At 52.0% G+C, this 25,473-nt stretch overlaps 1 protein-coding gene across 2 annotated transcripts in view; it reads right to left on the bottom strand.

Annotated features, from left to right (window-relative positions):
• Positions 1-25,473, bottom strand: part of SF3B1 (splicing factor 3b subunit 1) — a 316,805-nt gene that overhangs the window by 180,812 nt on the left and 110,520 nt on the right. For both annotated transcript variants that reach the window (XM_078680435.1, XM_078680436.1), the window contains exons 19-20: positions 16,034-16,216; positions 15,814-15,925 (exon numbers count right to left, since the gene is read on the bottom strand). In XM_078680435.1, coding sequence (XP_078536561.1) covers positions 15,814-15,925; positions 16,034-16,216 — 295 coding nt within the window. The remainder of the gene's footprint in view (positions 1-15,813; positions 15,926-16,033; positions 16,217-25,473) is intronic.

Genomic DNA, 25,473 nt, shown 5'->3' on the forward strand with positions numbered 1-25,473 from the left:
CGAGAGGTTGGGGTGCAACATCAGCCCCCCCGAACTTCGTGAGAAGGTCCGGCCTGCACGGCAGCCGAATGTGAGGAAGGAGAGACCGGTGAAGCAGGTCCGTGAACCACCACTGTCTGGGCCATTCCGGGGCAATCAGTATCATCCGCGCCCTGGACTGGGACAGCTTGATGAGAACCGTCGGAATCAGGGGAATGGGTGGAAAAGCGTACAGAAAGCTGTTCGACCAGTCGATCCATAACGCGTTCCCCAGCGTCCCCGGCTGGTAGTACCTGGAGGCGAAGCCTCAGCATTTGCTGTTTTCGGCGGTGGCGAACAGATCTACGTCTGGAGTCCCCCACCTTGTGAAGACTTCTCCTAGTACTTCGTCGTTTATGACCCATTCGTGGTTTTCCTGAATCAGTCTGCTCAGTGCGTCTGCCTGAACATTCTGCACACCTGGCAGATGGGTAGCCGTTATCGTCAGTCCACGAGCAAGAAGCCAGCGCCAGATCGTCTGCGCCTCCGGCGACAGGGTGCGTGACCTCGATCCTCCCTGCTTGTTGAGGTAATACATCGTGGTCGTATTGTCCGTTTGCACAAGTAGAGAGTCGGTCTGGAAGGACGGGTGAAAGGCCTTCAGTGCCAAGTGAACAGCTCTGAGTTCCAGGAAATTGATGTGGTACGTGGACTCCATCGGGGACCACGTCCCTTGAATCTGTAGGTCTCCGGAATGCGCTCCCCAGCCCTGGAGAGAAGCATCCGTCACGATAACCTGAGTGGGAATGTCCTTGTGGAAGGGAACCCCTCTGAGGAGATTCTCCGCTGAACACCACCACTTCAGAGACTGAAGAGCATGCAGAGATAGACGTATCTTGTCGTCCCAAGATCCTCTCCTCTGATCCTCCAAGCACTCTTGCAACGGTCTCATGTGCAGCCGTGCATGTGGCGTCAGGAAGATACAGGAGGCCATCGATCCCAGTAGAGAAGACACCGTCCTCACTGTCGTGGATGGAGCGGTCATGAGAGCCCGAGCCTTCCGAAGCAGTGATAATCGTCGCTCCTCCGAAGGAGACACGCTTGCTGACAGCGTATCGATGGAGGCTCCCAAGTACTGAATGCACTGGACTGGAGTCGGAACCGACTTGGACATGTTGATGTGCAACCCCAGCTTGTTCAACAGAACGCACGTCTTCTGGAAGTGTGCTTGCGCTTCCGTGACGGAGGAGGCCTTGATCAACCAGTCGTCCAGGTACGGGTAGACAAACACCTTGTTCTTCCTTAGGTGTGCTGCTACCACCGCCATGCACTTTGAGAATGTTCTCGGCGCAGACTTCAGTCCGAATGGCAGTACTGTGTATTGATAGTGATTGGCGCCGACTTGGAACCGCAGGAACTTCCTGTGTTTGTGTGCAATGGGCACATGGAAGTAAGCATCCTGGAGGTCTATGGCACACAGCCAGTCTCCCCGTTGCAGCTGAGGATAAATCTGATGCAACGACAGCATGCGAAACATTTCTCTGCGAATCCACTTGTTTGCCTGTCGCAAGTCCATATGGGCCTGAACTCGTTCTTGTCCTTGTCTCGAACCAGAAAGAACCGGGAGTACAGACCTCTTCCCCTTTGAGACAGAGGTACGACTTCGATTGCCCTTTTTCTTAACAGGATATCGGCCTCCGCCTGGAGCTCGCGCAGCTGATACTGCGAGCCGACCGGAGGGATCGATGGAGGAGGGCTGGTGAACCGAAGACTGCATCCATTGCAAACAATATTCAGCACCCACTTGTCCCGAGTAATTTTTCTCCACTCTGCCAGAAAAGATTGAATGCTTCCCCCCACCGGAGCGGGTAACAGTTGTAGGGAAGTAAGTGCTCAGGGCCTAGACCCAGCCTGGCCCTTAGTCGCTGGTACCGACTGATGGCCGCCTCTGCCCCTCTGGTGCTTCTGGAATGGTCTTCTGAACTGCTGCTGTTGTTGCTGCTGTTGTCCAGAAGACTGGCCACGCCCTCTGCCTTGGCCACCGAACCGGCGTTGGAACGGACGGTACGTCTTCTTGGTCTCCTTGGGCTTCTCCAAACCCACCGCTGTGAGCGTTTCAGCTTCCGCCTTCATGCGGGCCATTTCGTCATCAGCGTGCTTCCCGAACAGGGTTTCACCAGAGAATGGCAGATTGGCAACCCTCTGCTGAGCGTCCGGTTTCAGAGACGTAAGGCGGAGCCATGCATGTCGTCGCTGGTTTATTCCGTGGCAGAAACCATGTGCCGCCAGAAGAGAAGAGTCGGCTGCAGCGCTGAGGACTTGATTCGCCACCAACATCCCTTCGTTAAGCACCTCCTGGAAGTCTTCCCGCTTGTCCCGCGGAAGGAACTCCACAAATTGTTGAAGGGATTCCCAGAGGGCTCTGTCATACCGACCCAACAAGGCAGTGGCACTAGCTGCCTTCATTGAGGTCGCCGAGGTCCCACAAACTCTTCTCCCAGATGAATCCAACCACCTAGATTCTTTATCTGGCGGAACTGTGGAGGAAGGCGTGCTGGCATGCTGTTTGCGCGCCGCCGTCACAATCACCGAGTCTGGAGGGGGCTCCAGCCTTAGAAAGGCCGGGTCCGGAGCCCGGTACGTCTTCTGCAGTCTGGAAGGTGCCGCCTCAGTCACCGCTGGAGTGAGGAAAAGATCCAGGGCCGGTTCTTCCAGGCCCGGCACCAGTGGTAGTAACGGCCGAGACAAATGCTTCTGATGGAGCGTCTCGAAGATGACCGAAGTCTTTGGAGTGGGTACCGTCAAAGTAATGCCCAATTTCGCCGCACCCCGTAACAGCACGTCCTGGAAGGACACCAGATCGTCGACCGGTGAAACCCTCGTGTCCGGCGAATCTGACAAGGTCGGGGAGTAGTCCCTGGTCCCAGACGACCTGGTCTGTGAACGAGACCTGTGTCTCCTGTGGCGCCATCTAGATCGTGTGGAAGACCTGTGACGCAAACGTTCCCTTCTCCTGGAGCGGGAGCGCGACCTCCCAGCACGTGGGCGCTCCACCGGTTTCCGTGGAGGTGTCTTCCGTGGCCTATCCTGGGGCTTCGGGGTAGGCGTACCCTTAGGAGGTGTCGGAAGCAGAGGCAGTGACACCGACCTCGGTGGCTTATGAGGAGGGACCGGCGGCGTAGGCTGCCCCGCAGGAGACGGCAGAGGTAGGGAGGGGAGCGGCGGCTTAGCCGGAGGAGCCTCCTTCGGTAGAGGAGGAGGGGTCAAAGGCCTTGGCGGTGTATATACCACCGAGTACACCGTGCCCGATGACTTCTTCGAGGGAGGGGCCTGTGATCCAGACCCTCCAGAGCGTGAGCGACGCCTCCTACGTCCTTCACCAGATCCAGCGTGACTTTTGGCGCCAGAATCCCTCCTGCGCCTCTTAGAGGAGGTTGAGATCCTTGGTGACGCTGATCTCTTCCTGCTCGACGTCGAGCGTCGTTTTTCAGGCGTGGAACGGCGATCCCTCGACTCTGGCGTCGAACGCAGTCTCCTCGACGTCGAGTGTTTCTTCCTCGACGCCGATCGTCGCCCCCTCGACGACGAGTGGTCAGACCTCGACGGCGAGCGTCGACTCTTTCTCCTCGATGACCGTTTCCTCACGGTCCTCGACGCCGAGGATCCCCTCGACGTCAAACTGGTCGACGGCGACCGGCGGTGTCGCTTCGACGGCGAGCGCCGGTGTCTTCGACAACGGCGATGCCTCGACCGACGACGTCGGCGGTGACGTCGGCGGTGACTTCGACGGCGGCCTGGCCAGGCCTCTCGACGTCGATCTTCCACGCTGTCTCGACCCGGAGCCCCGGGGAGAAGTGGAACACACCGTCGTCATCCCTCTCGACGTCGTCGTCGTCGATGCTATCGACGTCGGAGACCGGGACCTTTTGCTGGTCTTCCTGCCTCTGGGGAGCCCCCCCAGAGGCCTCAGCAGGGGCAGAGGGAACCTTCCCAGCCTGCCCAGACCCACCTGCAGCCTGCAGTCGCCTCTCTTCCAGGCCTTGGAGCCTAATCTTCTGCCTTTCCCTCAGGGTCCTTGTAGAAAAGGCCTGGCAGATGTCACAATCTTCAGGGACATGTTCATCAGGGAGGCAAATAATGCAGACGGCGTGTGGATCAGTCTTGGCCTTCTTCCTTCCACATGCTGGGCACTTGTCGAATAAAGCAGGCATTTTAGATCCCTAAAAGCCTGAACAAACACACAGAAGTGAAAAGGAAACACCAAGAATCAAATGAGAACACTTTTAAATCCAAAAAGTGCAAAAAAATCCAATAAACCCTTGAAAAAGGGAGAGCTCAATGCACAGGGTCCTGTAAGCAGGAGCCGGAAAAAAGAACTGAAAGTAAGTTGGACCTGCTATGCATTCTGGGATACTGGGAGAAAGTTCTGGAAGGTTCTCTTAAAGGCACAGTATCCTATTTAAGCCACATAATGGCAGCCTATGGGGCTTGTCTGTCCATGCCTTCCTCTCTATCATTTCTGAGGGTGTTTGCTGTTAAAGCAAGGGAAATCTGGACAGGCTTTGCTGTTTGTGGATTTTTGGTGGAATTTTCTAGTTGAAGTACTGGACAGTGTAGCCTGTGAATATAGGCTGCATTATTTGTCTTTAAATTTGCTCTTAAGTGTCTTTGCAGTTCTGCAATTTTCTGACAACTTAAGAGATTATTTTTGATTGCCGGGGTCCACGCACATGGGCGGGACTATTCACTAGATTATGACTATACACAGAGATCCCCTACTACAGAACCGAGAGTGAAGACCCTTTCCCCTTTGAGACAGAGGGACGTCTTCTATCGCCCCTTTTTAGGTCGAGGTAATATCCGGTCTGCCGAAGGCAGAACCGGAAGTACCGAGATTTAATGTTGCTTAGTGTGGCCTATTTGTCCCGCCTCTGTTTTTGCCTCTCTCCCATTGGCTGGCTTCCTAAATGGAGGCCAGCTATTGGAGGAGAGAGCTGTCCCTCCGAATAGGCTCCGTCTTTTTCGGATTTGGGGGCGTACATTTTGCTGTTCTTTCGCCAGTGACGTCACCCGTCACTCAGAACAACAAAACACGCCCCGAATGCGAAAATTACCATGCTTTCTCTGAGGCATTTCTGCTTTGCCTCGGAGAAAGACGGTGGTGGTTTCCAGAGCTGCTCTGCTCGTTCCCCCCTCCCTCCGCAGCTCTCCTCTGTCCCGCTCCCCCCCTCCCTCCGCAGCTCTCCTCTGTCCGGCTCCCCCCCTCCCTCCGCCCGCAGCTCTCCTCCGCCCGCAGCTCTCCTCTGTCCCGCTCCCCCCCCTCCGCCCGCAGCTGTCCTTTGTCGCGCTCCCCCCCTCCCTCCGCCCGCAGCTCTCCTCCGTCCCGCTCCGGAGAGGGGTCGTTGGGTGACGATGTGCCGCTGTCCCAGGCTTTACCCCCCAGCCTCACACTCGCTCTTTTCATGTCGTATCTGCTGTATTTTGCTTTGTCATGTTGAGGGTCTGTGTGGCCCTAGGTCCCTCCAGGTGTCCCCTGTCAGGTGTGACAGTTACTAAACCTGCTCAGGTCACCATATGCTGGTAGCTGCAGTCCTTTATGCATAGGGAAATAATGGGTCGAGTGACACTACAAGTACCAGCATGCAACGCGAACAAAGATGTCCGGTCTGTCAGAAGTTACCATTTCGAAACATTCCAGTCTGGGAGCACTTGGGTTAAGGGTGATACAAGAGGTGACTAGAAGGACAGACTGAAAACCGGCTATAAAGATTGTGTGACCTGGCATACATTTAAAGACCATCACTCTAAATGTGACGTAATTACATAGTGGCAGATGTCTCTGAATGAAAGACTTAGCCCCTCCTATTTCCAAAGCCTTTTATTTCAATTATTCCAATAAAAGGGATCAACATTTGAAGACTTAAGACAGGACCAACCCTGCCTGACTTACATGACGCAGTGCACCCTGGGATTTGTAGTTCACCGTGTAATACGGCAGGCAGGTAAACGCCTTAGAAGTGAGACCGCACAGCTGGAAAGGGTGTGAGCTGAGACATTCTAAACCACCAGACCTGTAGGGTGGAATCTCGTCAAAGATTGGCTCCGCCTTTCATCACCGTGAGGTCATCGAAAGCAGCACTTTTATTTGCGTCAGTCGTGTTGTGAAACCCAGATATGTTCATGTCCGTTTCCTCCTGTTCTGAGGCGAGCTGTGCACGGGGCGAGGTTCAAGCAGCAGGACGTGCTGGCACCGTGTACGTCATGGGAGGATGGACACGGCTACCTTTAACGTAACATGTGTATTTTGTAAAATCGCACGCTCATTCAGAAGGGTATCTTGACGCTGATTAACAGATGTTTTATTGTTACCCAACTCGATGGTACTCATTTCATCGGCCTCCGAAGGATGAAAGGCTGAGTGGACCCGCCGGGATTGAACCCACGCCCCTCCAGTGGACGCATTAGTCTCACTGAGCTACCAGGCCCGGCTCCCATAGGTGCGGCAGGTGCAGTGGCACCGGGGCCCAGAGGCAAACCCTGGTTATTGTTGCATTTCACGATACAACCAGCGTCCGGGGCGCTTCCTTGCTCTGGGGCACCGGACACACTGGCATTGCCCCTGCTTGGAACGGGCCTCCTTCGTACCACCTCGTCTGTCCGGCCCTGGAGTCCTCGCCTCGAGGATTCCGTCCATTTCTTGGCGAACGAGCCGAGCTAGATCTGATATGCAGTACTGACAAAGTCGTATGCCCACTATCACAAGATGCGGCCTAGTCTGGGCGCTGGGATTTCAGAGCGGGTTTATCGGCCTCAAACTCTGCCGCTGAAGCCCCTCCAGGGTCTGGGGTTCAGGGTCAGACGGCGGGGCCTCTGTTTACACGCCGCTTTCACTGCCTCTCAGACGCCCTGCACACCCTCCGAGGCCATGCAGGGGATACCAGGACGGTACAAGGTCACAGACGATGCCCTCGGGTACAGCCTGGCATGCGGACTGATGGCAATATCTTCATTTTACTGCTTTTGTTGCAGAAAAGTGTGTGTGGGGGAAGCTGATATTTTGGAATAGGGCAGCTCTTAGCTTCTGTGGATGCCTGCTGTGCCAACAACGAACCCCCAACGCCCTTCAGATGACCTCTGACCCCATCAGTACCCAGAGTACACAGGGCGGTCTAGCTTGTACCCAGTTACCTGATAATTCCTGGAAGGTTTGTTGGCTGTAATATGGCTCGGCAGACGGCTGTTACCGCACAAAACAAGGGGTTTGAGACACTTTAACGGGGATGACGTTGTGGCTGTGAATTAGTGTTTTTTCTAAACTTAAAAATGGCGAGATCGAAAATGTGGACTTATTTATGTGAGTGGATTATTAAGCGCCAAAAACCATGAGCAGGTACCTTCGTGGCGCCAAGACAAGGAGAAGAGGATAAGTAAGGAGAAGAGGATAAGTAAGGATAGGCAAGGGTGGAAGTGGGGGTCTGTGACAGCCTGGTTCTAGATCGCTTCAGGTGGCAGGGGGCCTGTGGCCTGCCTATTTCTAGATCGCTTCAGTTGGCCTATGGAGGGTGTGTGTGCTTCAGCTGGCCTTTGGGGGCGGGGGTCAGCTTGGTTCTGGATCGCTTCAGGTGGGTGAGAGCCTGTGTGCTGCCTGGTTCTAGATCGCTTCAGGTGGCGGGGGCCTGGTTCTAGATCGCTTCAGGTGGCCTATGGAGGGTGTGTGTGGGCTGCCTAGTTCTTTCACTCATTCATCCATCCATCCATCCACCCTTCCATCCTTTCACTCTTCCATTCCTCCGAACACCCTTTCACTCATTCACCCATCCTTTCATTCACCCATCCATTCTTTCACCCATCCATTCTTTCACTTGTCAATAAATCCCGCCTTTCATCCATACATCCTCCCTTTCATTCATCCATCGGCTCTCACTCATCCATTCTTACAGCCATTCTTTCACTCATCTATCTTTACACTAATCCTTTTAATCATCCATCCATCAATACTTTCAATCATCCACCCTTTCACTCAGTCCATCCATCCATTCATTCATTCATTCCATCAATCCATCTATCTGTCCATCTGCCGCTTCACTCATCCATCAATCCTTCAACACATCCATTCTTACGTTCTTCCTCCCACCCTTTCATGCAGTCCATCCAGCCACCCTTTTACTCATCCAACAATTCCATCACAGTGAGGGCAGAGTAGTGAGGGCAGAGTAGTGAGGGCAGAGTAGTGAGGGCAGAGCAGCGAGGGCAGAGCAGCGAGGGCAGAGCAGCGAGGGCAGAGCAGCGAGGGCAGAGCAGCGAGGGCAGAGCAGCGAGGGCAGAGTAGCGAGAGTAGCGAGGGCAGAGTAGCGAGAGCAGAGTAGCGAGAGCAGAGTAGCAGAGTGTTGTGTGCTGTTGAGTGCAGAGTGCTGTGTGCTGTTGAGTGCAGAGTGTTGTGTGCTGTGTATTGGCAATGTAAATGACAATGCCATTTATGATTTAAAGAAAAGAAAAAGAAATGTCATGAGCAATGCCAATAGCTCTACCTTTAATGATGCCGAGACCATTGCATTGTAAATGCTTGTCTTAACAGGGTATCGGCCTCCACTTGGAGTTCGCGCAGTTGGAACTGCCAGCAAACCGGCGGAATCGCTGGAGGTGGGCTGACGAAACGAAGACTGTATCCATTGCAAACAATATTCAGCACCCACTTAGAGTAATTTTTCTCCACTCTGCCAAGTAATGTTGTATGCTTCCCCCCCACCGGAGCGGGTAACGGATGAGGAGGAAGTAACCCCTCAGGGCCTAGACCCGGCCGGGCCTTTGGGCGTCGAGGAGGACTGTTGGCCACCTCTGCCACCTCTGCCCCTCTGGCGCTTCTGGAATGGCAGCCGCTGGTACTGCTGCTGCTGGCCAGCCTGACGGCCTTGCCCTCTTGCCTGGGCACCGAAACGTCTCTGGAAGGGACAGAAGGTTCTCTTCTGCTCTTTTAGCTTCTCTAACCCAAAAGCAGTCAGGGTTTCTGCTTCCGCTTTCATGCGGGCCATCTCCTCATCCGCATGTTTACCAAAGAGCGTCGATCCAGAGAACGGCAAGTTGGCGACTCGCTGCTGCGCCTCTGGTTTCAGCGATGTCAAACGCAACCAGGCATGGCGTCTCAGATTAATCCCATGGCAGTATACATGAGCCATCAAACAATATGAGGCAACTTTTTGCCTCAACATCAGTGGCGACAGCTTTTTCAATTTTGCAATTGCATCCATTTTTTTAAACTCATCCATTTTTTACACAAACTTCTTTGGTCATCTTAAACATCCTCTGTTTTTTATCATTCTCATTCTTTTAACACCTCCAGCAAGACCGCATTTTTTCTGGGTTTCTCATGTTACTGCGGGCCATCCGAACCTCTATCCAATAACACGTACTTAGGCGTGGTTCATTAAAAAGCAGTTTATTGGCCCAATGCATTTCAGACCCCACGGGTCCTTCGTCAGGGGAAAACTGTAAAAACGATCAAACACACTAATCAGTAAATGCACAAATGTGTATTACAAAATGTTATACAACCAACGTCATATGTTACACTAATCACCACTCCTAGTTTAGATTTCTTGATAGCGATTAGCCTCCCTGCTTCTGTGGCTCCTTTCTCCCCTATCCCTTTCCATCTCCTATCCTGTCCCGCTGTCCCACCATATTTTACAGACCCTTCTCCCCTATTACTCTGTTTTTACCATTCACAACCGAAATGCTCAAAACCATGCTCTGAACACTTTTTACCTTCGCGCTGTACTGTGTCAGCCCCCATGTTTTAACCCCTCCTTATGTTGGGGGCTGACACAGTACGTTACAATTTATGCCGGGGAAGTGAGAGGAGACATGGAGTAGCAGGTAGGCGATGTGGCAACTGTGAAGGAATTCTGAAAATGAGGGTTAGGAGTGTGCAGAGGTATTTTGATCGAGTGCAAATACGCAGTAGGGAGAGTGGGACTTGTTAACATAGGAGTCCAATAGAGAGAGTGAGGGTGTTGATTGGTTAACTAGGATTGCTACAGCGCGAAGGTAAAAAGTGTTCAGAGCATGGTTTTGAGCATTTCGGTTGTGAATGGTAAAAACAGAGTAATAGGGGAGAAGGGTCTGTAAAATATGGTGGGACAGCGGGACAGGATAGGAGATGGAAAGGGATAGGGGAGAAAGGAGCCACAGAAGCAGGGAGGCTAATCGCTATCAAGAAATCTAAACTAGGAGTGGTGATTAGTGTAACATATGACGTTGGTTGTATAACATTTTGTAATACACATTTGTGCATTTACTGATTAGTGTGTTTGATCGTTTTTACAGTTTTCCCCTGACGAAGGACCCGTGGGGTCTGAAATGCATTGGGCCAATAAACTGCTTTTTAATGAACCACGCCTAAGTACATGTTATTGGATAGAGGTTCGGATGGCCCGCAGTAACATGAGAAACCCAGAAAAAATGCGGTCTTGCTGGAGGTGTTAAAAGAATGAGAATGATAAAAAACAGAGGATGTTTAAGATGACCAAAGAAGTTTGTGTAAAAAATGGATGAGTTTAAAAAAATGGATGCAATTGCAAAATTGAAAAAGCTGTCGCCACTGATGTTGAGGCAAAAAGTTGCCTCATATTGTTTGATGGTTTAATTCTACACGTGAAGTTGTGGGTTTAGCACGTCTTAAGTGAGCACGCATGAGATGAATATTTTGTTTAACAAAAAGAAGAGAAAATTGTTTAAAAATAGGTGTGCAACACGTTTTTGCATGAAGTATACATGAGCCGCCAAGAGAGAGGAATCTGCAGCCGAGCTGATAAACTGATTGGACACCATCATGCCCTCATTGATGATTTCTTGGAAGTCTTGCCTCTTGTCCCTCGGAAGGTACTCCAGAAACTGCTGCAGGGACTCCCACAACGACCGGACATACCGACCCAAGAGAGCCATGGCACTAGCGGCTTTCATGGACGTAGCAGCCGTACTGCAGACTTTCCGTCCAGCTGAGTCCATCTGACGGCTCTCCTTATCCGGAGGCACCGTAGAAGACGAGCAGTAGCGTGCTGCTTCCTGGCCGCAGTGACTATCACCGAATTCGGCACTGGGTCTGATCGAAGGAACGCCGGATCGGAGTCTGAGGCCCTGTACTTTTTCTGCAGCCGGGAAGGAGCGGATTTCGTTGACGGCAGAGTCCAGAAGAGCTCCATCGCCGATTCCTCCAGCCCTGGCACCAAGGGCAACAAGGGGCGAGACACCTGCCGCTTGTGTAGGGTCTCGAAAATCACCGATGTCGAAGGTGTGGGAACCGTTACCGTAATCCCCAGCTTCGCTGCCCCTCTGAATAACACCTCTTGAAAATACACAATGTCATCAACCGGTGACACCCTCGTACGGGGGGGAATCCAATAAGGTGGGCAAGTACTCCCTGGCACTGGAAGAATCCGTATGACGGGACCTTGACCTGTCCCTCCGGTGACGGTGCTGGGACCGTGTCGAAGACAGACGGTCACTCCTTGATCGGTCTCTCACTCTGGCCCGTGACCTCGATTTCCTGGGCCTCGGGCGATCCCCTGGCCGTACAGGAGGCGGAAGCTGCGGAGGCAGAACCGGAACCATAGGTTGTGGAGGCCTCATGGGTGGTGACGGGAGGCGCGGCAGAGATAGAGACCACTGGACAGGCCGCGGAGGAGGAGGTTGATGAGGGGGAATTGGAGGAGGAGTAGGAGGACGAGGAGGAGTCCCCTTAGGCAATGGAGGAGGAGGCATAGGTGTCCTGGGCCTAGAAGGAGAGTAGGTCTGCGAATATTCAGAGTCCGAAGAACTAACCACTCTCCTCAACTTTCTTCTGCGCAGGCCTCGACGATGAAGTCCTCGAGGCCGACCTCTTTGCAGACAAGCACCGGCGCCTCCGCGACCGTGGGCTCTGGGATGCAGAGGGCAGGCTGACCACTGAGGCAGAGGACACAGTCCTGGCCCTTGACCGCCTCCTAGACGTCGATCTTTCCTTCGACGTCGGCTCTTGTCTCCTCGACGTCGGCGAACGGCGGTATCGCCTCTCGGACCTATCTCGACGTCGACGGTGTCTAGACGACGATGCAGTCCTTGAAGTCTACCTCGTCCGAGGTCTCGACGTCAGTCCCCTCGACGCCGAACAGCGACGTTGCTTCGCCCAAGAGCCCTGGGACGACTGGGAGCATGGTGGTCATCCCTCTCCACAGTCTTCGAGGCTATCGACGGAGATCTGTGCCTTTTCCTGGCCTTTTCTTGAGGCCGAAGCACGGGACCCACCATGGTCCTGCTGTCTCCTCACCTCCAGGCCTTGGAGACTAATTTTCTCCCTGTCCCTCAGGGTCCTCTTGGAGAAGGATCTGCAAATCTCAGTCTTCACGGACATGAAAGGATGGTAGACAGAGGATACACACTCTGTGAGCGTCCGATTTAGCCTTCTTCCTGGAACACTCCGGGCACTTGTCGAAAAAGGCTGGCATATTCGACAGTAGAGTGGCCAAAACTGGCCAAAAACACCAGCAAAAGGAAGAAGAAGCAGTCAGACATCGAGTGAAACACTCAGAACACTTGAAAAGTGGCAAAAAATTGGAACAAATCACCCAAAAGGGAGAGCTCAATGCTCCAGGGCCCTGCTAGCAGGACCCGGAAGAAAAAACTGAAAGTAAAAGGACTTTGGCTGTGCATCCTGGGATACAGGGGTCTCTGGAGAGTTTCTTAAAGGCACGATATCTCTTTTCAAGACACATAATGGCAGCCTATGGGGGCTTGTCTGTCCAACCCTTCCTCTCTATCATCTCAAGGATTTTGGTGATGGGGAGTTTTCCCTGTGAGGAAAACTTTGTAAAATAGTGTTAAACCGGACATGGTGGGCTATCCTTTTCACTGTTTTGATGAAGTGGTGGCCTTTGTAGCCTTGTATATGTTAGGCTGCATTATTTGTCTTAATTCTCTCTTAAGTGTCTATGCAGGACTGCAATGAAGACAGCTTAAGAGATTATTTTTGATTGCTACGGGGTCCACGCACATGGGCGGTACTATTTACTAGATTATGACTTTACACAGAGATCCCCTACTACAGAACCTGATTGAATAATTTGTCGCACCCACCTGTTTGATGTAATGTTGGTTAAGGCAGGAAGGAATTGTTGTAGTCTTCCCCTCACAGGAGTGGAATGGTGGGGGGGAAGCGGAGGAAAGTCATTGGGTAGGGGTGGAGGGGGAGTTGTTGGGTTTGCCCCTGCCCTAGTTGTTACCCCCTATAACCCCCTCTTTGGTAGCCCTTAGTGAATGTGGATTGACTATGGGTTTTATAGGAAGTTGAGGGGCTATCGGAGGCGTAGCCTCTTGTGTTGCCTCTATGATGATCAACGAAAAGAACATCTGGGAGCTTGCAATTGCAAGGCTCCCATAGATTTGGCTGTGTTGGTGTTTTATTTTTATTTTCTCTAAAGATACAACATTAGGGCCAAATAGGTGTTTCTTATCAAATAGCTGATTGAGGATGGAATTTTGCACTTTAGGTTTGAAACCTAAAATACGTAGCCAGGCATGCCTACGCAGAAGGACACTGATATTAATGCCCTTGAGGCAGTATCTGCGGCATCCAGGGCACAACGAATGGAAGTGTTGGCAATATTTTACCGTCCTGTATGAGTTCATTGGCCGGGTTTTATATTTATCTGGTAGATGCTGCATTATGGATTCTAGTTAATCATAATGTGCCCTGTCATATCTTGCCAATAACGCTGGATTATTGGCAATGCGCCATATGTTAGCTGCCTGTGACGCTGTGCGCTTACCAGAGGCGTCAAGGAGATTAGATTCCTTATCTGGTGGTGAGGCCTCACCTGATGTTTGTGAATTAGCACGTTTACGTGTATTAGATACTACTAAAGAATCTAGTGGTGCTGGATCTCTAATATAAACTGGATCTGTAGGGGCAGCTTTGTATTTTTTTCTCAATGCGAGGGTTGAGGACCCGAGCCCTGACAGGATCTTTAAATACCTCTGTTGCGTGCTTAATGACCCCTCCAAGCATTGGCAAAATGGCAGTGGACCGTTGTGTATCATCAAAAGTGTCCAATAGGAAATCTTCCTCCACAGTATCTGTGTGCAAGTCAACCCCATGGTACAGGGCAGCTCTCTGGACTAGTAGTTTAAAACCTATAGTGTCCTCTGGTGGGGAAGGATACACATAGTCTTGAGGAAAGTAAGGCACATCAGGGGTGTTATAATCAATCCATGGATTAGGTGACTGAGGGGACTATTGGTCCCTACTGGGTCATGTGCACCCCCACCTGTGTCAGAGTCTGTATCTACATCATCATCTAGATTAGTGGATAGTATAGGCGAATGATGTGGTGGAGGTGGTGTAGGAGGAGGAATAGTATGGGGAGGTGGTGGAGAAGGGACCCTCAGTGGAGAGGTTGCAATGTCTCTTTTCTTTTTTGGAAGAGGAGGAGTTGCAGGCGCCTCTAGTGGTCTCTTCTTGGCGCTAAGACCTAGTTGGCCAGTCTTAGGATCCTTTACAAGAGTCTTTTGAGTAGGATCTGGTGTAAAAAGCTCTTCTGTGTAGGCCAGATCCTTCGGCGAAGTTTTCAGTTCCGGAGGTTTTTTTGGCACCAACTTGGTAGCTGGTCTAGGGTCTTTGACTATGACCTTTCGAAATGACTTTCACTGGAACTTTTTTTTCTGTTCTGGGTGTTTTTCCGGCTCTGAAGCGTGCGAGTTGGGACCTTTAGGCGATTTTTTTACTCGCCTCAGAGTGCAGTTTTGGCATCGATGAGCCGGTGCCAGTCTTCGGCACCGAGTGATTAGGTGTCGGAGCAGCGGTCGGTGTGGCTGAGGAAGATTGCTTCTTCGGTATCTGAGGGTGTTGAGGAAGGGTTGGGGGAGGGGGGGGGGGGTGGACGTTCTTACTTACGACCCGTTGAGCTGGAGTAATGTTGTCCTCAATGTCTGAGTCTTCGGCATCAGAGGAGCTGGCACTTTCTTCAGTCTGCTGGTGTTCTGGCACGTCAAAGATGTTGTCGGGGATCGAAGCGGACGAAAGAGCCATGGTTCTTCAAGCTAGTCAGTCCCGAATTGTCTTTTTGGAGCGGATAGAGGAACAAGCGGAACAGTCTTTGACCTCGTGCTCCGGTGAGAGGCAAAGGTTGCACACCTCATGTAGATCTGTGTGGGGAAACTTCGACCCACATTGAGGACACTTCTTGAATGGCGTCCTTTCCATGAGCCAGAAAGTAAGGCCCAGGTAGGCCTTCGCCGACGACCGGAATTGAAGATTTCGAAAAGGTGAAGAATCGTGTCGATGGGGAGCTCCATCGAAACAATACTGTCGAACTGGGTGAGGATTGAGAGCCGAAGGAAATTCGGTTCCAAACCGGAGGGCAGGAAACACATCCGAGCCAGATGGTGGAAAAAAAAAAATCAAACAATCTGAGGACGGAGCCGATGCCCATGCGCAACGTGGTCCAAAGGAGGAGTCATCTATCTCGTGACTTCCAAAGAACTTTTCAGGACAAAAACAAACTGCAAACATCTGGGCCCAACACTAGGTGGCGATCTATGCACAGCGTGTAATCTGCAGCTCATATGCCTCGAACAGTATTGTTTTCATTTTAGTATTATGCCTTTTAAATGGATTTCAAAATTGTATGAATTGCCACATTTGTCAAGTGATGCCAACGTTTCTAGATAATTGCACTTCAACATGTATTTGCAAGGTTTATTTAAGACTAGATTTATAGATTTATGAATTGTAAAGTATTACTGTACATTGGTTCTTGGGTATTTAAAATAATTTTTAAAAAACTTTAAAAAAAGAATTTACCATTTGCTCAGTTTGTGACATACCTATTACATTCACAATGGCTTTAAGTGCACCCAAAATGCTGCCCAATACTTCAGGATATTCTTCTCCAAGGTATTCATAAAGGACAACACCCAAATGCCCCATGAGCTTTTCCTGTCAATAGAAAATAGGAAAATGTATAATATTAAGATTAACTTGGAAGACAATTACCTTAATATATTTGCGTTATTTCGTAGGACAACAAACATTGCAAGTGATTACCTCTTGACAAGTCTTCATGACCACTGCTGTGCGAGAGATCAAGTCAGCAGCCTGCTGTCGTACCTTTGCAGATTTGTTGTTTAAACGCCACAGCACTGTACCACAAATCTGAGGCAAGTATGGCTTTACACGCTTCCCAAGAGCATTAACTACGGTACCAAAGCCATTTAACATCACAGAGTCCTAGGAAGAAAGCAAATACATTTAAAATAATCTATATAAATTTGTGTAAACGTGAACAAAGGGGTAAATTAATTCATCAACCTTTGCCTTTTTTATAGTCTTAATTCTTTTTAGACATTTGTTTAAACAGCACTTACTCTTTGAGCTCAGATTATACACAAGGAAGAACTGAAAGCAGAAACAAGCATTTGCAGTGCAACAGGTCTCGCATTTGCAAGAGTTTGAGCTATTGGCACAGTAAACGACTGCCTTTCATTTATGTATTTTAAAAACCTGCAAGTGAGTGGTGCATAAACACACACTTTGTACTTCTAGTTCTTGCTTAGAGAAGCAAGGCTGGCAGAAAAAGAGGTGTGGGTACTGCTGACTTGCTTCCCGCAAGCATGGACTATAATTACAAAGTGTGTGTTCACACACCACTGGCAGGTTTTCAAAACACAAATGAAAGGCATAGTCATTTACAATGCCAATTGCTAAAACCCTTACAAATGCGAGACCTATTACATTTCAAATGGTTGTTTATTCTGGAGTGGAGCAGATGTATGTGGAGTGGAGCAGATGTATGTGGAGTGGAGCAGATGTATGTGGAGTGGAGCAGATGTATGTGGAGTGGAGCAGATGTATGTGGAGTGGAGCAGATGTATGTGGAGTGGAGCAGATGTATGTGGAGTGGAGCAGATGTATGTGGAGTGGAGCAGATGTATGTGGAGTGGAGCAGATGTATGTGGAGTGGAGCAGATGTATGTGGAGTGGAGCAGATGTATGTGGAGTGGAGCAGATGTATGTGGAGTGGAGCAGATGTATGTGGAGTGGAGCAGATGTATGTGGAGTGGAATTATGTGAATTTGATTGGAATTGCTATGAATTGAGTGGAGTGGATTTGCGGAGTGGACTTATGTAGCATGGTAGATAGACTGGGGTGAGAGCTGCACATAATAGATAGACAGGAAGACAGAGAGGGTTAGGTAGTTTTTGCACTAAGTGCAGAATGCACTCCAGAGGAGCAGAAAGTGTGTGAGAAAGATAGAAATAGTTGGTATGAGATGGGAGCAATAGAATAGAAAGAATGGCACCCAAAAGGACAATGGGTGACACAGAAAGAGAAACCGAGAGAGCGAAAGAAAAGGAGCAAGAAATTGTGTATGTGCTTGAAAAAGAGAGATAGAAGCAGTTAGAGAGAGAATTAGTTATTCTATGAGAAGGGGAACAGGTAGTGTGTGTTAGGATGAGAGGGACCACAGGAGACATTTAATAAAATCGAGGAGGAGTGCCTGGATGAATGTTAGGCAGAAGAATAGAAAAAAGAGCAGTAGAGAGGAAAAGAAAAAGCATAAAGGGACAATGGTGAAAGGAAGAATTGAAAGAGATAAATAGAGGAAAGAGGAAGAATAGAAAGGGCATCAGAGAACGTGCGAAACAGAAATGAATATATGGGAAAGGTGAAATTTCAGGAAAATACATGGAAATTAGGGTGCAAAGGAGTGAAGGGGAGAAAATGAAAACTGACGGAAAGAACTAAAAGGTTAGGTCACGTTAGAAATGAAAAGTAGAAAGACGAAAGATGGAAGCTATGAAAGAAGTTAAGGGGGCACAGATATTAGGAAAGAGTTAAATGTTGTATTTTCCACAAACAAATTCAAAAGTGTTTTTTTTAAAATAAATATGTAATTCTTTGCTTAGAGTGGAACTCAACCTGTGTAATGGTTGACGCTGAAGCTTCAAAACGGTAAACCAAAACAAATGTGCATGCCACATAAATAGGTGAAAACGTCATCTTTCGTTTTTTTCACACTGTCGATAATGTGTGTCTTCATCTGAGAATGTCTTGTATTTCACACACGTGTGAGTGCTTATTGCGAACATGCAGAAATAAATAAAACAAGGTAAAGGTGCCAACTGCATGCCAAGATTGGCAGTCACAAACTGGATATCCGGCTGCACAGGCATGAAAAGTTTTATTGGTGTTTAGGGAGCGAGAACCTTAAATACAGCTATGAAACGTCATGAGCAAGGAGTCACTTTACTGTGATGATTTAATGTGCATGTTTAATGTTGATAATGATGAGAATATAGGTCTAAACACTTATAAGGTCCCAAAGGCGAGACCTATTGGCTATGCCAATGCTTGTTCCTTTGGCATACAGTTCCCATTGCACTTTTCATGGTTTCACAAAGGTGCATAACTTAATGTGCACACGTTCGTGATGAGAACCAGTGCGCCAACATATAATAAAAATTGGATTCTCTTTAACGACCATAACATTTGATGTGTTTGCTCAGGTGTGAGAAAGTGGCTCTATATGTACTGGACCAAAGTAAGGTACAGTGTGTATAGAGTCCACAATCCCCAGAGGTATAACAGGTTAAAGTCAGGTCTGACCTTACTCTCTAAAGTGGTAGCTTGGTCGAGCAGTAAGGCAGTACCAGAGGACAGTGTAAAGCATTTGTTGTACACACTCAGTCAGCAAAAGGTTTCACACACTCAAGAACTGAACGCTAGGCCAATTGTTTTCATGTCCAAAGATATAGTTGTTTTATTTTTAGAACCAACAGGTATAAAAAATATACTTTTCTCGATATGAGTACTCTCATGTAATTACTTTGCAAAGAGGCAATAAACTTTGTAAACACAATAGGTACAATGGTTGCAGTAGGCAACAATTCTAAACACAATTTAACGTTTAGCTCAATGGGTATTTCTACACAAATGCAGCGGATTACTTTATAGATTACTTTTAACTTCAGGACTGGATCCTAGAATCAGTCCTGGGGCCTAAGCTGAAAACAGTTTAGTAAAAACGTTTTAGTGGGGCGTGGCCTGATCGGCAATGGAGTGAGACACGTGTCTGGGGAGCACTGGCCTGCCACCAACGTCTTAAGCGTATTTTGAGCAGTCTGGTGGTTGTTGGGGGGCGTGGACTGAGCCCCAGACAGGTGGAAGGACTGAGGACCTGGTTGAAGGCTACTGTGCCCCAGCTTGGCACGGAAACCTGTCCTGCCTGGGTCGTGTGACGGCTCCTGGTGAGACCCGGCCGCCATCTTGCGATCCTGCGGCCTGCCTGTGACGTCCGGGGCCCTGCTGCCGAGTGGACCGTGGAATGGGACACTGGAGGGGGTGTCTGGGCGGAGGGGGTGTCCGGGTGGAGAGAGTGCCGGGCCGGTCCTGTTCTGAGTGCTGGGGGGGCTGCGTAGGTGAGGCGGTTTCCAGTGGCAGGTCTGGGCAGAGTCGCCCCGGAGCGGTGCGAGAGTCGCCCCGGAGCGGTGCGGGAGTCGCCCCGGAGCGGTGCGGGAGTCGCCCCGGAGCGGTGCGGGAGTCGCCCCGGAGCGGTGCGGGAGTCGCCCCGGAGCGGTGCGGGAGTCGCCCCGGAGCGGTGCGGGAGTCGCCCCGGAGCGGTGCGGGAGTCGCCCCGGAGCGGTGCGGGAGTCGCCCCGGAGCGGTGCGGGAGTCGCCCCGGAGCGGTGCGGGAGTCGCCCCGGAGCGGTGCGGGAGTCGCCCCGGAGCGGTGCGGGAGTCGCCCCGGAGCGGTGCGGGAGTCGCCCCGGAGCGGTGCGGGAGTCGCTCTGGAGGGCGGACGTCTGCATGCACTGGGGAGCAGGCGGCTGGGAGAGGTACGAGGCGGCAGCAGGGGCTCCTGCATTGGCAGCAGACTGAGGACCTTTGGAGGCAGGCAGCCGCACCCGCCATCTTCTTCGCCCGCCGAGTGGGGGCGGCCCGCCATTTTGCTTTGGCGGCCGTGCCGTCCTGTAGCGGGAGGTTCTGGTCGCCTGAGGAAGTGAGATGGAGCATGTCAGGCAGTGAGTGGGGCCCTCCTGGGACTGGCTGCGGATCCTTGCTTGGGCCGCGAGTGATGTTCTGGAGCCCACCCGCCTACTGGGGACTTCTTACTGTTTACTGACGAGGAGGGAGCCTGGCGAGAAAGAGGGGCCCTTACATGCTGCGCTCCCCACGGCTTTTCGTCCCCGAGGGCCGGACTGGCTGCTGCCTGTGCTGCTGGGGGCAGGGGGGGCTGTGCGGTGAGGCCCGGCGCATGCCTCGGGTGACCTGCCTGTCTGCTGGTGACCGTTTTGACTGACAGAGGCAGAAGACCTTAATGCGGCCTGTGGAACCCGGGTGGGCTGGAGCACGGGGGTTGCTTCTGGCCCCATGGACTGCTGAGTGGGGGTGAGCTGCCGCCTTGGCGACCGGTGTGGTCACTGTAGCGTGGAGAGCGGAACGGACCCTGGTGTCGCAGTAGTCCCTTTGGGTGCGGTGTTTCTGCGGACCTCCCGCTGGCGAATTAGCGTGGAGGCCTCGGTGCGGCCCTGGGCAGGAGAGTTCTGAGTGGGCAGGAGAGTTCTGAGTGGGCCGGAGCTGGAGTAGGGGGGCCTGGTCCTGCCTGCAGTCACACCTGTTACTCCCTACTGGGACGTGGGGGAGCCCTGACGCACTGGTTCCCCGCATACAAACGACTGGGCATTGAGAACTCTTGTCTGGGGTCTGCCAGGGGTGCTGGGGGTCTTACCTGTGCCAACTCTAGCTGGTGGAGCCTTGGCCGGCTGGGGACTTACTTGGATAGTGTCTTTGGCCTCTCAGCGCTGCTGTCTCCTCGGGTGGGTGCTGCGGTGGGCTGTAGGTGTGCTGGGAGGCGGCCCTGCTGCGGAGTGCATCGGCCCCAGGGATGACACGCTCTAAGGGGGGCAAAGACGCGCATGGGGAAATCCCCAAAGATACTTCTGTGGCAGCTATATGGGGCAAGGCGGCTACAAAATCCCCGACTGACTCTGGTCCGGCATCAGGGGGAGAGTCGCTTCCGGTCATGCAGGCGTTCATGACCTAAAGATGGAGATCGGCTCTCTATGCACTGAAGTGCACTCTTTCGTCAAAGAACTGAGGAAGGAGGTGACGGATCTGGGAGACCGAGTTGATGGCCTCGAAAGGACCGTGGACACTCGCACGGAGGTGCAGGAGCAGATATGGCAGCTCCTGGCCACCCTTGAAGAACAGAACATCGAACTGCAAGTAAAGCAAGAGGATTTGGAAAATCGGAGCCTAAGAAACAACCTCCGCATCCGGGGGGGTTCCACTCGGAGCGGAGGGGAAAGACGCCCTCACATACGTGGCGTAGCTCTCACATGAGGTCTGGGGGGGATGAAGATGCCTCGCCACCAACTGTGGATCTGGCTCATCGGGTGTCTGGCCCGGCTGGGCGCCCGAGAGTCCTGCCGGCCATCCTCACCAGGGTTCACTTCTTCGTGGAGAAGGAGGCCATTCTTAAGGCGGCGCGTGCCAAGCTGGATCTCACATATGACGGTCACTGGATCCAGATTTTTCAAGATTTGGCACCAACACGCTGCGGAGACGACGAGCTTTCAAACCCATCACCGAAAAACTGCGAAGTCTGGAAATCCCTTAGCAATGGGGGCATCCATTTGCGCTCATCTTTACATGGGAGACCAAGCGCAGGGTGGTGCGCTCTTACAGGGAAGCGGCCCAGCTGCTCCGCATGCCGTCCTCGCCGTCGAGCGGTCCCTCGAGACCCCCAATCGCAACGAGGATCTCTGCCCAGCCAGACTGGTCCACGGTGCGACATCGCCGCAGGACCCCGCCCATAGATTAACAGACAGCGTCACAGGCGAAACAAGACCTCATCGAGCATATCAAATCTCTGGAGGAAGATGCGGCTGGCCCTAAGCAACAGAAGACTCCTTGATTGACTCACTTGTGGGTGCATCAGATCAACCGTAGGTGCCGGGGGTGGTCTCACCTCCCTCTCGGGGGGAGAGCTCTTCTCCAGCCACCCTATGGGCCACTCATTTGCATTGTGGGGGGGTGGGGGTGGAGTGCTCCTGTGTTGGCTCAGTTGGCTACGGGGCGCTACCCTTCTTCCTGGTGGGAGTGACATCTCAGGGATTGTCTGACCCTAGGGTGTAGGATGTCCCGAACCTGGAACAGGACTGTATGGCCCTGTTGAACGCTTTTGGATACTTTTCTCCTGCTTTTATTTCCTTGTCTTTCTCTGACCTCTTCTTTCTGTCCTATTCTGTACTTTGGATGAGTCGGGTGGGGGCCCATGCGGCTGCGCTGCACTGTGCATGGGGGGATGGAGGTGGCCCTTACCATCTGCTTGTTCCCCTCGAGGCGTGATGGGGGGGTTGTTGCGTGAGCTGGCCTGGGACCCGCCATGACTGGGGATCTACCCCGCCCACTAAACGTCTTGACGTTAACGTCAAAGCCCTAAACTCTCCCAATAAACGGAGACAGACGTGGCACTACCTGCTCCGGCACAGTCCAGACATCATGTTTCTTCAGGAGACTCACCTCTAGCAAGCTGATGAGCGGCGCATGGCGCACCCTAAATACCCCCTTCAATTCTGGGCTGCAGCGGATACCAAGACGACAGGTGTGGCAATACTGTGTAGAAGTGGAATCCGGCGGGGGGAGGCTAAGCCCTTCAGGAGTGGGGATGGGCGCTTCCTTAGGGTCACAGTGGAGATGGGGCGACGCAAATTTACAATGTGTAATGTGTACGCGCCCAACCAGATGCAGGACAGATACCTTCTAACTCTTTTAAGGGACCATGTGCCACAGGGCGACTCCTCGATTATATTGGGGGGAGATTTTAACTTAGTATGGGACCCTAAGAAAGACCGTAGTGCATCTTCCTTTAACGGGGTGGGGACTATGTCGCTAGTTCTACGCAATCGGATCGCGGATCTGGGTTTGCTGGAGGTGTGGAGGTACCATTCTCCGGAGCTGCAGGTCTACTCGTACTACTCCCCTGTACATCGCTCTTATTCCCGGATAGATTATCTATTTGTCTCCCACACTTTTGGTACGGGACATGTTGGGGGCCTCTATGTCTAAGATCGCGCTAGATCCCTTAGGAGTAACGTCTCCTCGATGCACTCGAGGAGACATTACTCCTAAGGGATCTAGCGCCATCTTAGATTTACATACCCTCAGCACAGGGGGGTTCACTTCGAGTGCACCACCTACCATACAAATTAAATTCAGATCACCCAATCTTCAAAACCTGAGTGCGATTTCCACACTCTGTTTATTGGTCCTCTGTCTGACATCTCGCTTTCGGATCACGCGCATGTCGAGCTGCTCCTGCAGGACCCGGCTGCTTGCCCCACTCGCCAAGCGCGGTGGCGCCTGCCGCCGAGTATTCTCCGGGACCCGGACGACGTTGACAGTCTGCGGGCTGCCATTGACTCTTACTTCGCACATAACGACCTCCCGGAGACACCCTTCCCGGTGATGTGGGATGCCTTCAAGGCTACGATCCGCGGTCACATTACCTCCCTGGTAATTGCGTGGGAGCGTGAGGCTCGGATCCTGGAAACTAGCCTTACAGAAGATATCAAAACAGCTGAAAAGCAGGACCAGGATAGCTCCTCACTGGCGTCAAGGCGACGGCTTACTAACCTTCGGGGTCAGCTGAGAATCCTGCGCACGACAGGGCTGAGAAGGCATTGTTGGCACTGAAGCAGCGGTACTTTGATGGGGGTGACAAGGCGGGCGGGCTGTTGGCGCGGCGTCTGAGGGTGTGGGCGGCCAAGAACCATATCGCTAACATTCAGCTGTCGGACAGGGCAAGGGTCACTTCGGAGAAGGACAAATGCGAAGCTACCTTGGCCTTCAGCCGACTCCCTCTCTGGACACGTGGACGCAAGTAAACTGGCGGGAGTGTCGGAAGGCAGTCCTGGAGGATCTACGGCGCTGGAACGCCTAGCGATCTCCTGGTTGGGCAGACTCCATGCCATTAAGATGTCGATCCTCCCTAAAATTCTATATCTATTTCAATGTCTCCCCACGCCCATTCCCTTGCATCATATACAAGGTCTCCAACGAGACCTAACAGCCTTTATCTGGGGCGGACGCCGACCACGTTTCTCGCAGAAGCTTCTTATGTCGCCACGTGATAGTGGGGGCTGGCTTGTCCCAACCTAGTGGACTACTACTGGGCCTCGCACCTCCGTTTTGTGGTGCAATGGACAACGACGGAAAGTGAAAAGGTGTGGTTGCATATGGATCGGGTGGTGATGGGGCGCACCATATGGGACCTTACATGGCTGCTTCGAACGGCACGCTCTAGGAGTGCGTATATAGCGGTACCCACCAAAACGGGGGACAGGGCAGGGTGGCGGAGCACAGAGGCCTCACAATATTTCCTTCTCCGCACACCCCTCTGGAAGGAAACCCGCACTTCCCACCGGCCCACCGTACACGCGCCTTTGCTGAATGGGCGAAGGGAGGATGTAGGGCGGTGTGTGACTTATATGAGGGGGGAGTGCTCAAGACCTTTGTACAGTGCAGGGAGGAGTTCCGTGTCCCTCCGGAGGCCGGCCAGCAGTACGCACAGCTGAGGCATTGTGTTTCTGGGTCCGAGATGCGACAGGCAGCTACCTGCGCCTTCACCCCCTTCGAAAGGCTGGTTCGCTCCTTTGATGAATCCAAGGGACTGATATCCCGGATATATCAGATCCTGCAACACCCTCCAGTAGTGCCCACTCATCCGTGGCAATGGTAATCGACATCTGCATCGGACATCACGCCTGCGCAGTAGAGCCAGCTAGGCAAGATATTCCCAAAATCTTTCGCAGTATTCCACAGCGGGAGAATGCATATAAAGTAATGACCCAATGGTATTATACCCCACTGAGGCTGCACGGGATGTATCCTGCGACCTCTCTCTTGTGTTGGAGCTGTATGACTGCATCTGGGGACTTCATACATGTGTGGTGGGCGTGCTCCGGGTTGTGCATTCTGGAAGGAGGTCCTCAGCTACATTAGGGGGGCGTTGGGATTCCATCTGCCGGAGGCCACAAACCAGATTTTATTGGGCATTAAACCCGCCGGTCTGAAAGCACTCACTCTGAGTGACTGGATCCTGGCGCTCCACATGTTGGGGGCTGCTAAACCGCTCATAGCCTTATATTGGAAACGGACTGAAGCTCCCCCAGTTGCCGCTTGGTTTCTGCGTTTGTGGCAGGTTATAGCAATGGAGCCCTTCACAGGGCGGCTGCAGGCAAGCGATTGCCGCTTTAAGGCTGTTTGGCAGCCTCTGATTACATATCTATGCAAGGTTGAGCTTGCGCGCTATATGCCCACCAGGCTTCGGGCGCTGAGTCTCTTTGAAGATGCGATTGTTCTGTCCGATCCCGGTAGATTGCTCCCATCAGCCCATTAAGAACTTACCTACTTGCTTGCGGTGCCCCCCATGGACCGGATTCCTGCTAACATATGCAATGTCATGCATCTTTCCCCCTAC

The sequence above is a fragment of the Lissotriton helveticus genome, chromosome 3_1, assembly GCF_964261635.1.
Source record: "Lissotriton helveticus chromosome 3_1, aLisHel1.1, whole genome shotgun sequence".
NCBI classification, from domain to species: Eukaryota; Metazoa; Chordata; class Amphibia; order Caudata; family Salamandridae; genus Lissotriton; species Lissotriton helveticus.